Below are 12907 nucleotides of genomic sequence, written 5' to 3'. Positions count from 1 at the left end.
CTTTGTTTATCCTTCATTATTTGAATGACTGTGTTCAATAACGTTGTAAGAAATAAATCTAATAAATAACATAATTTTATATTATTTTTATTTTTATTACTTTCTCTGAACATAACATTAGAAAACACTGAAACATTTTTGTTTTTATTATGAAATTGAAAATATATATTTTTGTCAATTTCCAAAGAGGTTTTACAAGCTTTATCTTAGCTTTAAACTCTCTCAACCTCCCTACACTTGGTTGTAATTAATTTGCCAAAAAATAGACAAAACGCACAATAAACAAAGTCTAAATTGTAAGATTTTCTTTTAACCCTAAATAGGAAGGAAATCACACAAAAAAAGAAATTGGAAGACACTTTTTTTACTCGGTTTCCAGGAGGATATGAAGGAGACTCAACACTATTCATTTCAAACCCCTCTGTTATTATTTATCGTTGAGTCCTTGCGGTCGTTCCCACCCCTGTCCACTAGGTGGCGGTGTGTGTTTGTCGCTGCAGGCTGCTCGGCTTGCTCGGTGTTCTCTTGACTCAAACTGATGATGTGTCGAGAAAACCTGTCACTTCCTGCGCAGCTGTGTTGAGTTGTGATTGGAAGTGGAGTTCACTGAAGTGCCACACAGAGAAATGGAAATATAAGGGCTCTTATTTAGTGTTTCCACCTTCAAAACAATCTTGGAAGCTTGTATTTTCTTGTATATCCTGGGAAGTCCGAGTACAAGACTACAAGACGAGAAGCAAAGCGAGGAGAAAGCCAGCTAGCTTGTTTGACTGCTGGTGGTCTGTCAGTGGGGCTGCAGGCTAAACTAATGGAAGATGGATTTCCTCTGTGAAATAGTTCAAGCCTTGGTCGCATTGGCAGCTCTAGGGTTTATTGTGGTAAGTAGTTATAATGTCTAGTTAATATTGTGTTGGCAGAGATCTTTTGTAGCTTGTTTTATGTGAAGCAAAAGTAGATATTGACTTGATTTCCTCCTGTGTGCTTTTTTCCATGTAAGAAGTCCATGAGCAATATATTTGAGTGTTTGTGAATTGTATTTTATCTCTATTTGTGTCTGCAACTTTGTGTTCTTGCTGCTGACAGTCTTGGCCAGGTCTCCCTTTGAAAAGAGGTTCTTAATCTCAATGGGACTAACCTGGTTAAATAAAGGTTAAATAAAATTTAAAAAAGAAAAATTCTTTCTGCGTTTGATTATAAACATTTGATGGAAGTCATGACTTAAATGCTCTAAAGCAGCAGCAGCAAGAGTAACATTAAGCTTAAATATGGAAAACAAAATTCTCAAAAGTAGTAAAACCAAGCAAAAATAACATAATGAAAAAAGGCAAACTTTGATTTGATTCTGTGCTACAACAACTGTCCAAAAAAGAAAAGAAGAAAAACAAAATACACAGATTCAATATGTATAATATGTAATTATATTAATATATAGTATGATACATACAACACCAAAAACTGACAATAACCTGATATTTTCCAGGTGGAATTTAATTTCATTCTCACTGTGCAATTCATTTTCCACTTGTGCAATTTTGTTAATAGTCTGTTTATTGTCAATACTGTATATACTGCTCTTATTTTTATACTTCCTTCTATTTAAATGGTTCATATTTTGTTACACTTTGTTTAGCTCTTTTTTTTTTTTACTGTGTTAGCTGATGCATCTTGTTTTTTTGCACTATCCCCTTTGCTGCTGTACACTGCAAATGTCCCCACTGTGGGACTAATAAAGGAATATCTTATCTTATCTTATATAGAAATGCAAAGCCAACAAATACAAATTTAAATTTAAGTAAAACTAACCATAAATAGCATGTAACAAAAATTGAAGTATGACAGGATAAAAACACTACAAGTTAATAAGATTCATTTCTGGCCTTCCCCAAATCATGTTAACAACGAAGACTGCTGTGCCTCTGCTACATTATAGACTTTAAGTTCAGACATGCAGATTTAGTTATCAAAGGTATTATGCAAATAGTACATGTTCTATAGTATCAAATACATTCACACAACTCTTGTCAATTGATTTTGTTAAAATGTTTTAAACTTGTTTTCACATTTGTTTAAAAACTCTAAAAACTACCTGACAGCAAGAGTAGCAAAATGACATTCTCATATTTCTCCCTTTTCAGGTGCTCATAATAGTCCACGTCACTGCCGGGATGGTGAACCTGACACGCCACGAGAAGGAGAAATACTTCCTCACTGCGACAGGAGAGAAGGAGCTTTTCCCCAGCCTGCATGATCCCCATTCCAGGGAGCTCTCTGTGGTGATACCGGCCTACCAAGAGGAACTCCGAAGTGAGTGATGAACCCAGGTTTTTGTCAGGAACTTCTGCACAGTAACTTGTGCAGTTGGTGACTTTACCTGTTGATGTTCCATCAGCGTTCAGCTTTGCTTGAACGCAGACACAGCAGACTGTAAAAAGTAATGTTAGCCCAGTTGGGAAATAGCTATGTAATTGCATTACATTGCACATTGACAGGATACATATAGAATGTATAGGATAGGGCACATTACGAGTCTGAACGTGATAAAACAATTACAGAAATAATTAGCTTTTAAATATTGCAATAGTAATAGCAAGTTTATTTCTATAGCTCATTTCGTACACAGGGGCAATTCATTGTGCTTTACTTAAATAAAAACAAAAAGGAACATCCATATGTGAAATATGATTAAAAGATAGTACAAAGTACATAAAATGGAATAACATAGTAAAACACCTAGTAGCTTAATCATAGGTGCATGGAAATAGAAATGTTTTTAATCTGGATTTAAAAATAGCTACTTCTGGTGCACATCTAAGATCTTTTGGCAGTTTATTAGCTTATAGCGAAGGTGGAACTAATTGAAACACTCCTGATGCTCAAGATATATTTTTTATTAATACATTTATTTAGTAGGCCTATTTTTAATTTCATAGCATTAGAGATGCTTTTCATTTTTATAGCCGATTTTGACCTGTGGCCTTTTGGGAAAGTGTTTGATCAGTGTTCGTACAGATGTGTTTGAAATGTTCCTTATTTTTATAATGAAAATAGAATTTACCAAAGTTGTCAGTAGGCAAAATGCTGCCTCAGTCCTCAGCAGGAGGTTTGTGTCTGTCTTTGAGACTTACACTACTGGCGTAATAATAAAGATTGTCAGTGAGCAGTCGGAGTAAGAGACAGTGTGAAAATGACAAGGATTTGACCTTTTTTCTTTTACTAACTGATGTTGATTCTGGTTGCCTATAAGATAAGATAAGATAAGATAAGATAATAAGTACAGATATTAGTGTTATTTTTTATCTAAAATATAGGATAGTTAAAATAAGTACATGTTTTTTGTTCAGTAAGGAGAGAAATGGCATACTTTTTGAAGGTAAAATGCTTTATTTTATATTTTTCATGCATAAATTGGTGCCTTTGCCAGGGATAAAAATCATGGCTGGAATGCACCAAATTGCACCTTTTTAAAAATAAAAACAACACCCTAGGCGACTTTGTACCTTTGGCACTCGTTGCCGCAAAACCTGGACAACTGTAGAAAACAAATTTTCTCACCAGTACCCGTGTGTGTCATTACAGTGCCTGTGATGTTGGATGAAGCTACAGAGTACCTGGAAAACAGACAGGTAAGTGCTGAGCCTCGTGTGGGCAGTGTTAAACCAAATCTTAGTCACAACTTTATTGTAGTTTGATAAAAGGGACAATTATTATGCATCGGGCAAGTGCAATTGAGGCCATTTGGCTAAATGTTCTCCCCTCACACCTACGTCATTTTTTATTCTTTACTATTTATTATATGTTTTATTTGTTATAGTTGATTTTTATTGCTTTTGAAATTATTATTGTATATTATTGCTTTCTTATTCCTGGACCTGAGTACTAGATTTCGTTCCCTTTCATGTATCAACATGTTCTGGAATGACAATAAAACTTACTCGATCTTTGATCCTGGAATTAAAAGAGCCTGAAAATGATTCAATCAATTATTAAATGAGAATAAAACCAGTTTTATCGTCCCCTGAAAGGTGAGGTAGTCTCAACAAAGAAAGCTCTTATGGCCGGATCAGTTATTTTTAAAGTGACCAGTAGGTGGCAGCATTCACCTTAAAACGTGCCTGGTTGAAATAAATCCCTCATGTTATTTTCTTTATTGCAGAAACAGCATCCCTCTTTTACCTATGAGGTCATTGTGGTTGACGATGGCAGCAAAGACAAAACCACAGAGGTGATCATTTTAAACCTTTTTTTGGGGGGAATATGTTACCAATATTCTAAACAAACATTGCGAAGTGATACCAATAGAGATTTATTTTTTCTGTTGTGCTGTCCTGCCAGGTTGCTTTGCGGTACTGCAGGAAGTACGGTGCTGATAAAGTGCGGGTCCTGACGCTGGTGGAGAACAGGGGTAAAGGAGGAGCTGTGCGGATGGTGAGACTGTAGCTATTAAACCCACAGTACGTCTGAATTTAGCACAAAAGCAGCAGTATGGATTTGACTTTGTGTTGATTTTCATGTTGTTTCTCTTAAAGGGAACTCTGAGCTCCAGAGGGAAATTCATTCTGATGGCAGATGCTGACGGAGCCACAAAGTTTTCTGACATTGACAAAGTGGAGGCTGGACTGAACGAGCTCAACCCTAAACCGGTGTGGTGCTGCTGTTCACTTTTTGTTGTTAGGTTGTAAGGTGGTTAAGTGTGTGGCCTTTCTAAAAATAATCTGTCTACATTTAGGAGAACATGGCAATTTCCTGTGGGTCGAGAGCTCACCTGGAGCAAGACTCGGTAGCTCAGGTAAATGTCTATTTGTCTTTTTTTCGTAGTATTATAGACCGTGTCCGTCGAACCATTAAATGACCACAGTTGTGTCTCTTCCACAGCGATCTATGTTTCGTACATTCCTGATGTATGGCTTTCACTTCCTGGTGTGGTTCCTCTGTGTGAGAGGGATCAAGGACACACAATGCGGCTTCAAGCTTTTCACACGTGAGGCTGCGCTCAAGACCTTCTCTTGTCTCCATGTAGAACGATGGTGAGGACTCCCAACATGCACACTTTATTACTTAGTGTGCTGATACGATTGCAGTTGTCATGTGCTTTTGTGTTAAAAGAGTTTTTTTTTCATAATGTTAATATGCATCTTCGATTCCTTTCGAGATCGGAGGAGACACAGAGGCATAAAATTGAGAAATGAGCAGAGCCCGAGGTCTAATCAGGCAACATAAGTGAAAACACCCGTGTGTGCATGTAGGGGCATTAATATTTTCTGATAATAATAAATAATTGTTTGAACATGAATTTGAATGCTTCTTTTAAACATCTGTTTCTTTCATCTTCCTTCTCACAGGGCTTTTGATGTGGAGCTCCTGTATATTGCCCAGTGTTTTAAAATCCCCGTAGCAGAGGTGGCGGTCAACTGGACTGAAATAGAAGGTAGGATTTTCATGGAATATGTGGACATGTGTCCTCCCACTGTCCTATCTATCGTTGTTCTATAAATATCTCTGTCGCATGCCTTTGTAAGTCGGCTGATTTCATATATCTTGTAGTTATTCCTTATTTTCATTAACATTTTGTTAATAATTGCATATTGTAGGTGTTTATAGTCGTTCATCCTTGTGGGATTTGTTCTTTTTGTTCTCTTTTGCATGTTTCGTTTATCTGTGTGAGTGTTGCTTTCCTGTCGATGATTCACTCAGTTTATAAAACATTTTTTCCACTACTTACCTTAGCTGATGGGTGGGCGATATGGCCAAAATCTTCTATCACGGTGTATGTATTTTTATATCACGGTGACGGTACATATCACGATACAGTAATTGTTCTGTAAATTCAATTAGGAAATGGTTTAAAATAACCATAATGTACTTCATCACATTTGATATTTTCTTCATTTATTTGGAACTTCCATACAAAAAAAAAAACTGCCTCACATGAGACACCACTTGAGTTAAAAACAAGGACTCAAAACAGTAAAACTAAAATTCTTAAAAAATGGAAGCAATATAAAAAATCACACAAATTTGTATCTATACCGAAAGAAAAAAATTCTTTCCTGCAGGATTTGCGTATCCTTCATTTCATAAAGCTGACAAAACACTGTCAAAATAAACAGTATACAGTGTGCAAATGTCTAGTAATGATGTACCCAGAGTTTTTCCTCATTTTGGGGTTGGTTGGGATGCCTCCTCCTGCTCTACTTCACTCTCCTCCTCCGTGTCTGCCCAAATCACATTACCTTGAGAGCCAGCTGGATTCGCAAGATCGCAGGATCACGCGATAATCACAAGATCACGCAAGAATAGCTACCACAGCGGAAACGGTATTGCCAAATCTCTACCGGTGGACACATCTCTACCGTCATATCGCCCAACCCAACTGTGATTTAAGTCTTTTCTGATGGAGCTATTGCATGGCTAAGCAGTAATAAATAACCTATCAGCAACCTGGCATATTTCCTATAAAAGCATCACTTGAGAATGAAGTGCGTGTGCGTTTGCTCTGCCAGGATCCAAGCTGGTCCCGTTTTGGAGCTGGCTGCAGATGGGACGAGACCTGATCATCATTCGCCTGCGCTACTTCACCGGAGCCTGGAAGCTGCAGTCACCACAGAAGACTGACTAGCCAATCAGACGAGCCCTGGTGTCTCGTAGAGACAGCCTGTGATAGGGTCATCACACCTTTGGATGAGGTGGGATTGACAACTGTGTCTATCATTCACTGTAATCAAGAACAAAGTACAGTTTATCACATATTTTTCCTGTCCAGACACAGTTGGGAGTTCTTCATGGCCCTGCCTTTTTTTATATTTGGATTATGGCTTGTGATGGCCGCCGTTACACGCACATTTCTGTTGCCACGGCTTACAGAATGTCCGTACGACTGATCCGCGTACTAAGTTACTTGATGTTTATTTTGTGGCCAATCAGCTGTAAGTGAGAGAGACTCGTAGTGAAATGTGGAGGATCTGATAATCTTGTAGAATTAATGTTACTATGTGAGATTTTCAAAAGGGAGGGAGTGTATTTCTGAGGAAACATGGCCGTGGGTTGATGGGCTGGATGACTTGAACCAAAATAAAAATGTCTATGATTTATGATTTCATAATAATTATTAAACTACTAACTACAGTTGCAAACTTTAGTCAATTAACCGATTAGGCGGTCAACAGAAATTTAATCTGCAACTATTTTGATAATGACTAATCGTTTAAGTATTTTCTCTTGCGAACATGCGAAATATTTGATGATCCCAGTTGTTCAAATGTTAGAATTTTCTGCCTTATTTGATTTTATGTTGCTTGTTTTTTTTTGGACTGTTATGACAAAACAAGACATTTAACGTTGTCACCATAATCAATAATTGTTGCATCCCTACTACTAGCAGTATAAAATAAAAATAACAACAAACTTTACGTAGCACTTTTCAAAACAGAAGTTACAAAGTGCTTAACAGGAGGAAAAAGAGAGAGAGAATAAATATAGATAGAGAAAACTATATAAAAACAATGCTGTAAAATGCACAAATCACAGAATATATAAATTTATAAAATCAAGAAACATATGTTTTCAAAAAGTGAACTAATTTGGCTTCTCTGACACTTTGTGGGAGGCTCTTTGGGAGTCGATGAGCAACAACAACAGCAAAAGCATGAATTCCTAGTTTTCCACCTTTTTCTGGGAACAGCCAGAAATCCCTGCTCTATAGACCTGCTGAGAATCAATCATACCGTGACAGGAAGCCAGTAGAGACAAGCTTAAACTGGTGCATTGTGTGATCTACATTTTGTATTTTCGTAGAAAGCCTTGCTGAGCTAAAGGAGTTAGCCGTTTGTAAAAAATAAAAGCAGGCCTGAACCAGTGATTTCTCAATAGTTTAAACAGTGTTTTAACATTTGAAACTTTATACGCTGTATTCTGATCTGCCATCAGTCAGCCTCCAGTCTCTTTGTATGCGCCTCACCCTGCTAATGTAATCTTTCTTGAAGTGCTTGGTATCTTACTCCATTTGTAGATGCACTATCTTAACACACAGGGAGGGAGCACAGTGTGACTATAGTCGTGTTTCCACTGCATGGTACGGCTCTGCTTTCATCTTAGGTCATTGGTTCCAAAATTAGGGACCGGGGTCTCTGTCAGGCATCCTTCAGAGGGAACTGGTCTCAGGAACAGATCTGTTAAATACACTACTCAACCAAATTACAGGAACAAATATAATTTAAATAATATTTTTAATCACCAAAATAATAATTTGTATTTATACAATTTGACCCTTAAAGAACCCTCATACAAAAACATGCACCAACAACAGATTGAAAACATATTCTTAGTCATTTGTAGGTAAAATTACATTTATTCACCTCAAATGTTCACTAATAACTTGTGTGCCTTCCGCTCGTGTTCACACACTTTGGCATACTCCTGATGATCCGTGCGATGTCATTTTGGGCTATGTCCTGGATGGATTTTTTCTGCCTCTAACACACCTGGATAGTGTGTCCCAGACATGCTCGATTGGGTTAAGGTCAGGAGACCTGGCCGGCCGGTCTATCACAGAGAGAACTTTGTCCTCAAGGACGGTCCCGGATACCCGAGCTGTGTGCGGTGTTAAAATCATTAACACCGCATTATCCTGCATTATCCTGCATTATGAGGAAGTTATCACCAACAGCGCCTTGCAGATGGTCTGACAATAAGCTCCAGGATTTCACTGCAGTATCTTACAGCTGTTAGACCTCCTCTGCCGAACATGTGTAGGTCTGTGTACCCAAACACACTCCGGCCTAAACCATGACCGAGTCTCCACCGTAGCTATCAATTTCTACAAAGTTGCAGTCAGCGTACCGCTCTCCCTGGCGTCTCCCTGGCGTCTCCCTGGCGTCATTCATTAGTGGAAACTTGCTCTCATCTTCGAAGAGTACCGCACTCCAGTGACGAAGTTTCCAGTTCTGGTGTTCAGATGCAAAGTTCAGTCGTGCTGTACAGTATTCTGCAGTGAGAACAGAGCCTGTGACCCGTCGTCTGGCTCTCATACCATCGTCATGGAGTTGATTCTTCACACTCTGGTTGGATAAGTGAACTCCAGTAGCACGGTGGAAGTCAATTTTAAAGGATCAAGCTGTACTCCTGCAATTTTCGGCTACACAAGGGTCTTGTTTAGGTGTTGTCATATGCAAACGACATTGACCTTGTCTCCTGCTGTACTGCCCAGTCTCCTGGTAACGTCATCAATCCGCCGAGCTACCACCTGAACCCCTTTCACCATTTTCCAGAAGTTGAAATGCTCAGGCAACCTCCGTCTGCTGCCTGACACCACCAACGACCATCAGGAGACATCCAGCAATCACAATCACAATCCATACAGAAACCATCACCCTGCCCATAGACTGGATAATTATCTAATGAAAGTAACACAAATGCTTTTCCTTATATAGGGGTATGTTCACACAGCCACACCTGTAGGCATTCACGCTTCAGACCATTCAAACATGAACTCTTAACTAAACTAATCCCCTGATCACACAAAGTGCACAAAATCTACTTTTTTATGGCCGATAGAGGTCAACAGATAGTGGATTAACCGATATAATAACGATAGTTTTGAGCTGGAAAAAGCTGATAGCCGATACCACCCCACCCCCCGCAAAAACATTAGACACTGTCAGAAATTAATAATCTTTGACTTTATTATAAACTATGTAACTAATTCACATCTAAGTTTTAAAGTAAAAAGTACCTAAATAAATAAATAAATAAATCTAGAATTGAACATCAAATTCAAAGCAATAAAGAAGGCTACTTTATGTAAATCAGGGGCATCCGGCGCGACTCGCCGCCTCTGGAAACTCCCAAGAAACTTTTAAACTAACCCTCGTCGATCCGAAATAAAGACAGATTCTGCAACTGCACGGCTTATTTCTCCCATAAAATGTTTTCAGAAACACATTTCGGTGAACTATTTTTGTGATAGTCCAAATGAGCCGTTAGTTGGTTCCGGTTTGGAAGCTGGGAGCAGCAGCTCATGAGGGAAAGCGTTTGTCCAATCAGGTGCCTTGTGCCTTGTATCTAGTGGCAGCCCATCAATCGTCCAATGCTGGGAAGTGAGACGATCCATGAGATTAAAAAAACGCCAAGTGTGGACAGGTACCATCACTTCTGTTGTGCGTCCCCTTACGTTTTTAAATGCCACTCTTATAACCCATTAATGTTGGTTCAACATCAAATATATAATGGTAGAACAGGTGTGCCATTCTAAAAAAATGTTCCTTAATTTTTTTTTTAGTTGTGTATTATTACAAGAAATCTGCAGGATTTAAAATTAGATTTAAAAGCTAAAATCCTCAGATGAAGATAGCTGGGATCAGCTGTATGAATTGTTAGAGGGTTATAAATGTTAGGAGTTTCTTGACATGAAAGAGAGTGGGGGAAACTCACGATTACATAATTTATCACCAAAGTCATCCACTTTGCTTGTCTCCTAAACCTCACATGGACATCTTCTTGGCCAGCAGGCATTTTTTGCGGTCTGAGTAAATGAAGTTCTTCATACTGCTGTTTTCTTATGCAAGCCTGAGGTCTAGGCTCCGCACTGATGCGGATGTCTCTGGGGCCTCTCGGAGCCCCGGGGAGCACATCCTGTTTGTGTGCCCTGCCTGCCTCTCTGTCTGTCTGTCTGCCACCAGACACGACGCACAGAGCCAATGCATCACAATCTGGCTGCTCTTTTTCTAGTTTCCTGCCTCAGGACTCTTCACCGGAAAAGGTGACGAGTTTTTACATGAGGATGGTATTTCATTGATCTGCCTCCGATTCACTTAAACTTCTATGTGATGCCTAAATAGATGATAAGAATAAGTCTTATTTGGTTGTTTTCTTGTTATGCTTATATCTAAAGCTTGAACAAACAGCTCATTAAGTGCTCCTGGGTTTACCAAAGGGACCTCCTCACACGTCTCCCCTGCGGGTCCTCAGACCACATTTTTGGAAACCATTGGCTTTGATAGACCACCACCTTTTTTTGTGGCTTATAGCTTATCCTGGTGGTGCATGTTGATGATGATGACCCACCTGGTGGTGGTTGGAAAACAAAAAGGTTTTTTTTGACAGGATCCCCAGAGTGCTTTCACTTGGTGTCTGGAGTATTGTTACGTTCCGCAGCAGTTGCTGTAAACTGAAAATGTCAAACTTGTAGACTCACTGTCGCCAGCCGGGGCTTGCGTCATTAACTGGACTAGTCACGGCACTCCCAATAAAGGATCGTATCCATCCGCAATGAGAAGAGACCTCTAGTATGGCTCCCGACAATAGATAATGCCACAACTTCCATTAGAAGATGAAAAAAAAATAAAAAACACAAAAGCTTGATTTCAAAACACTGTTGTATTCTTGGTGGAGGACGGTTCCTCCTTTTTACACTTTTTTTTTTTTTTAGGCTACAGGTGCAATGCGTGTGCGTGTGCACACGTGCACATACACGTAATAGCCGAAATAGTTATTTAATTAATGGTATGTTATATTAAGTCACAGTTGGAATTGCTATAACTTCACACTCTGATATAAAAGTTAAACAATTACTGAAATTAAACATTCAGATAAACTGGGAATAAAGCACCTTAATCTCTATTAATGTTATTATGAGCTATAATATGAGCAACCAAATTAACCATGCATTAATACAAGAATAATACCAAAGAATAGATATCTATCTTTTTTAATGTTATGAGCTATTACCAATTAACCATGCATTAATACAAGAATAATACCAAAGAATAGATATTTAACTTTAAGAACGATAACACAGACACACTGTATAGAACATTATAAGACTACTGCAGCATGTGTTCTGTTTTATCCATTCATTCATTGTTGTCTGGAAAGAGGAACAGGTGGGATTGTTTTTCTTCTTCCTGGCCTCCAATGACTGGGAGACTGAGGCATGGATGGCTCAGGTGGGACCGTGGATGAGACTCACGATGCAGCTGCGGCGCCTGAATCTGAAATCCCTGAAATCCTGGGAAAGTTCCAGGAGGAGGGTGGGGGGGGGAGGCGGAGGGATCTTCCATGCAGGCGCTGCGCTGCGGTTCCAGCCAGGCTGACGCCGCCGAGGCTGTGTGGCGCTCGCTCGGTCTGGGGCTGCTGGAGGAGCGGAGGAGGCTCCGGGCTCTGCAGACCTGCGTCAATACGCACACTGCCAGCACCACAGGACCGGAAAGTGGTGTCACTGTGCCTTCACAGTAAAAGCGGAAATTGCTGAGGCGTCAGGAGTCATGGAAGTGGTGAGTTATATATTAATGAATTGCTAAATGAAAATATATAGAAATGTATTGATTGTGTAAATTCACATGTAGCCTATATAATGCTATGATTTACTGATTATATTCCCTTATTTTAAATATAGATAAATGACTTAATATTGATTCCTAATATAACATGTATTTTATGTTTGTGTTGTTCCATTCATCAATGTTTGTTCTATGTCTTTGTTGCTTCAACACCAGAAGAAAGTAAAGCATTTTTATTTAATTTCATTTTAAAATTATGAATGTAATTTAAAAAAAAAAGTATTAAAGCAGAATTATCATTGGACCTGTTAATTGTTATTTAACTTGATTTTTTTACAAAAAAATCTATCCTTAATTTGCAAAAATAGCAACAAAAGAAATTATGAAAAATATTAATATTTTGTTGTAATTAGCTATTGATGAGTTGAAAATTATTTCTTAAGTATATAAAACATACAGATCTTGCCCTTTCTTTATGCAGCAAAATTTGTCACCATCACCATCTAATGGTGTGTAGGCTACAAATAGGATATGTAAAAATCATATAACCTATAACATAAATGGAAATTATAGCCCCCATACCTCTCTTATTTCCTTTATTTTTTTCTTTTTGTATTTATGACATCATTTATGAC

The 12907-nt window shown here is 38.5% G+C and overlaps 1 protein-coding gene across 1 annotated transcript; it reads left to right on the top strand.

Moving 5' to 3' along the window:
- Window positions 1-552: 552 nt before the first annotated feature.
- Window positions 553-7091, top strand: alg5 (ALG5 dolichyl-phosphate beta-glucosyltransferase). The gene is made up of 10 exons (XM_037747917.1): window positions 553-878; window positions 2136-2304; window positions 3577-3623; window positions 4154-4222; window positions 4333-4425; window positions 4527-4640; window positions 4727-4786; window positions 4873-5024; window positions 5340-5425; window positions 6501-7091. The coding sequence occupies exons 1-10, from the start codon at window positions 816-818 to the stop codon at window positions 6614-6616; spliced, it is 969 nt and encodes a 322-aa protein (XP_037603845.1). The 5' UTR covers window positions 553-815; the 3' UTR covers window positions 6617-7091.
- The last annotated feature ends 5816 nt before the right edge of the window (window positions 7092-12907 follow it).

The sequence above is a fragment of the Sebastes umbrosus genome, chromosome 17, assembly GCF_015220745.1.
Source record: "Sebastes umbrosus isolate fSebUmb1 chromosome 17, fSebUmb1.pri, whole genome shotgun sequence".
Lineage (NCBI taxonomy): Eukaryota > Metazoa > Chordata > Actinopteri > Perciformes > Sebastidae > Sebastes > Sebastes umbrosus.
This window is presented reverse-complemented; position numbering and strand designations above follow the sequence as displayed.

Excerpts from the sequence above, each read along its gene's own strand:
- alg5 (XM_037747917.1), top strand. The coding sequence starts at position 816 with ATGGATTTCCTCTGTGAAATAGTTCAAGCCTTGGTCGCATTGGCAGCT. Across the intron at positions 4,787-4,872 it reads AGCAAGACTCGGTAGCTCAG|CGATCTATGTTTCGTACATT; the intron begins GTAAATGTCTAT and ends TCTCTTCCACAG. Across the intron at positions 5,025-5,339 it reads TGTCTCCATGTAGAACGATG|GGCTTTTGATGTGGAGCTCC; the intron begins GTGAGGACTCCC and ends TCCTTCTCACAG.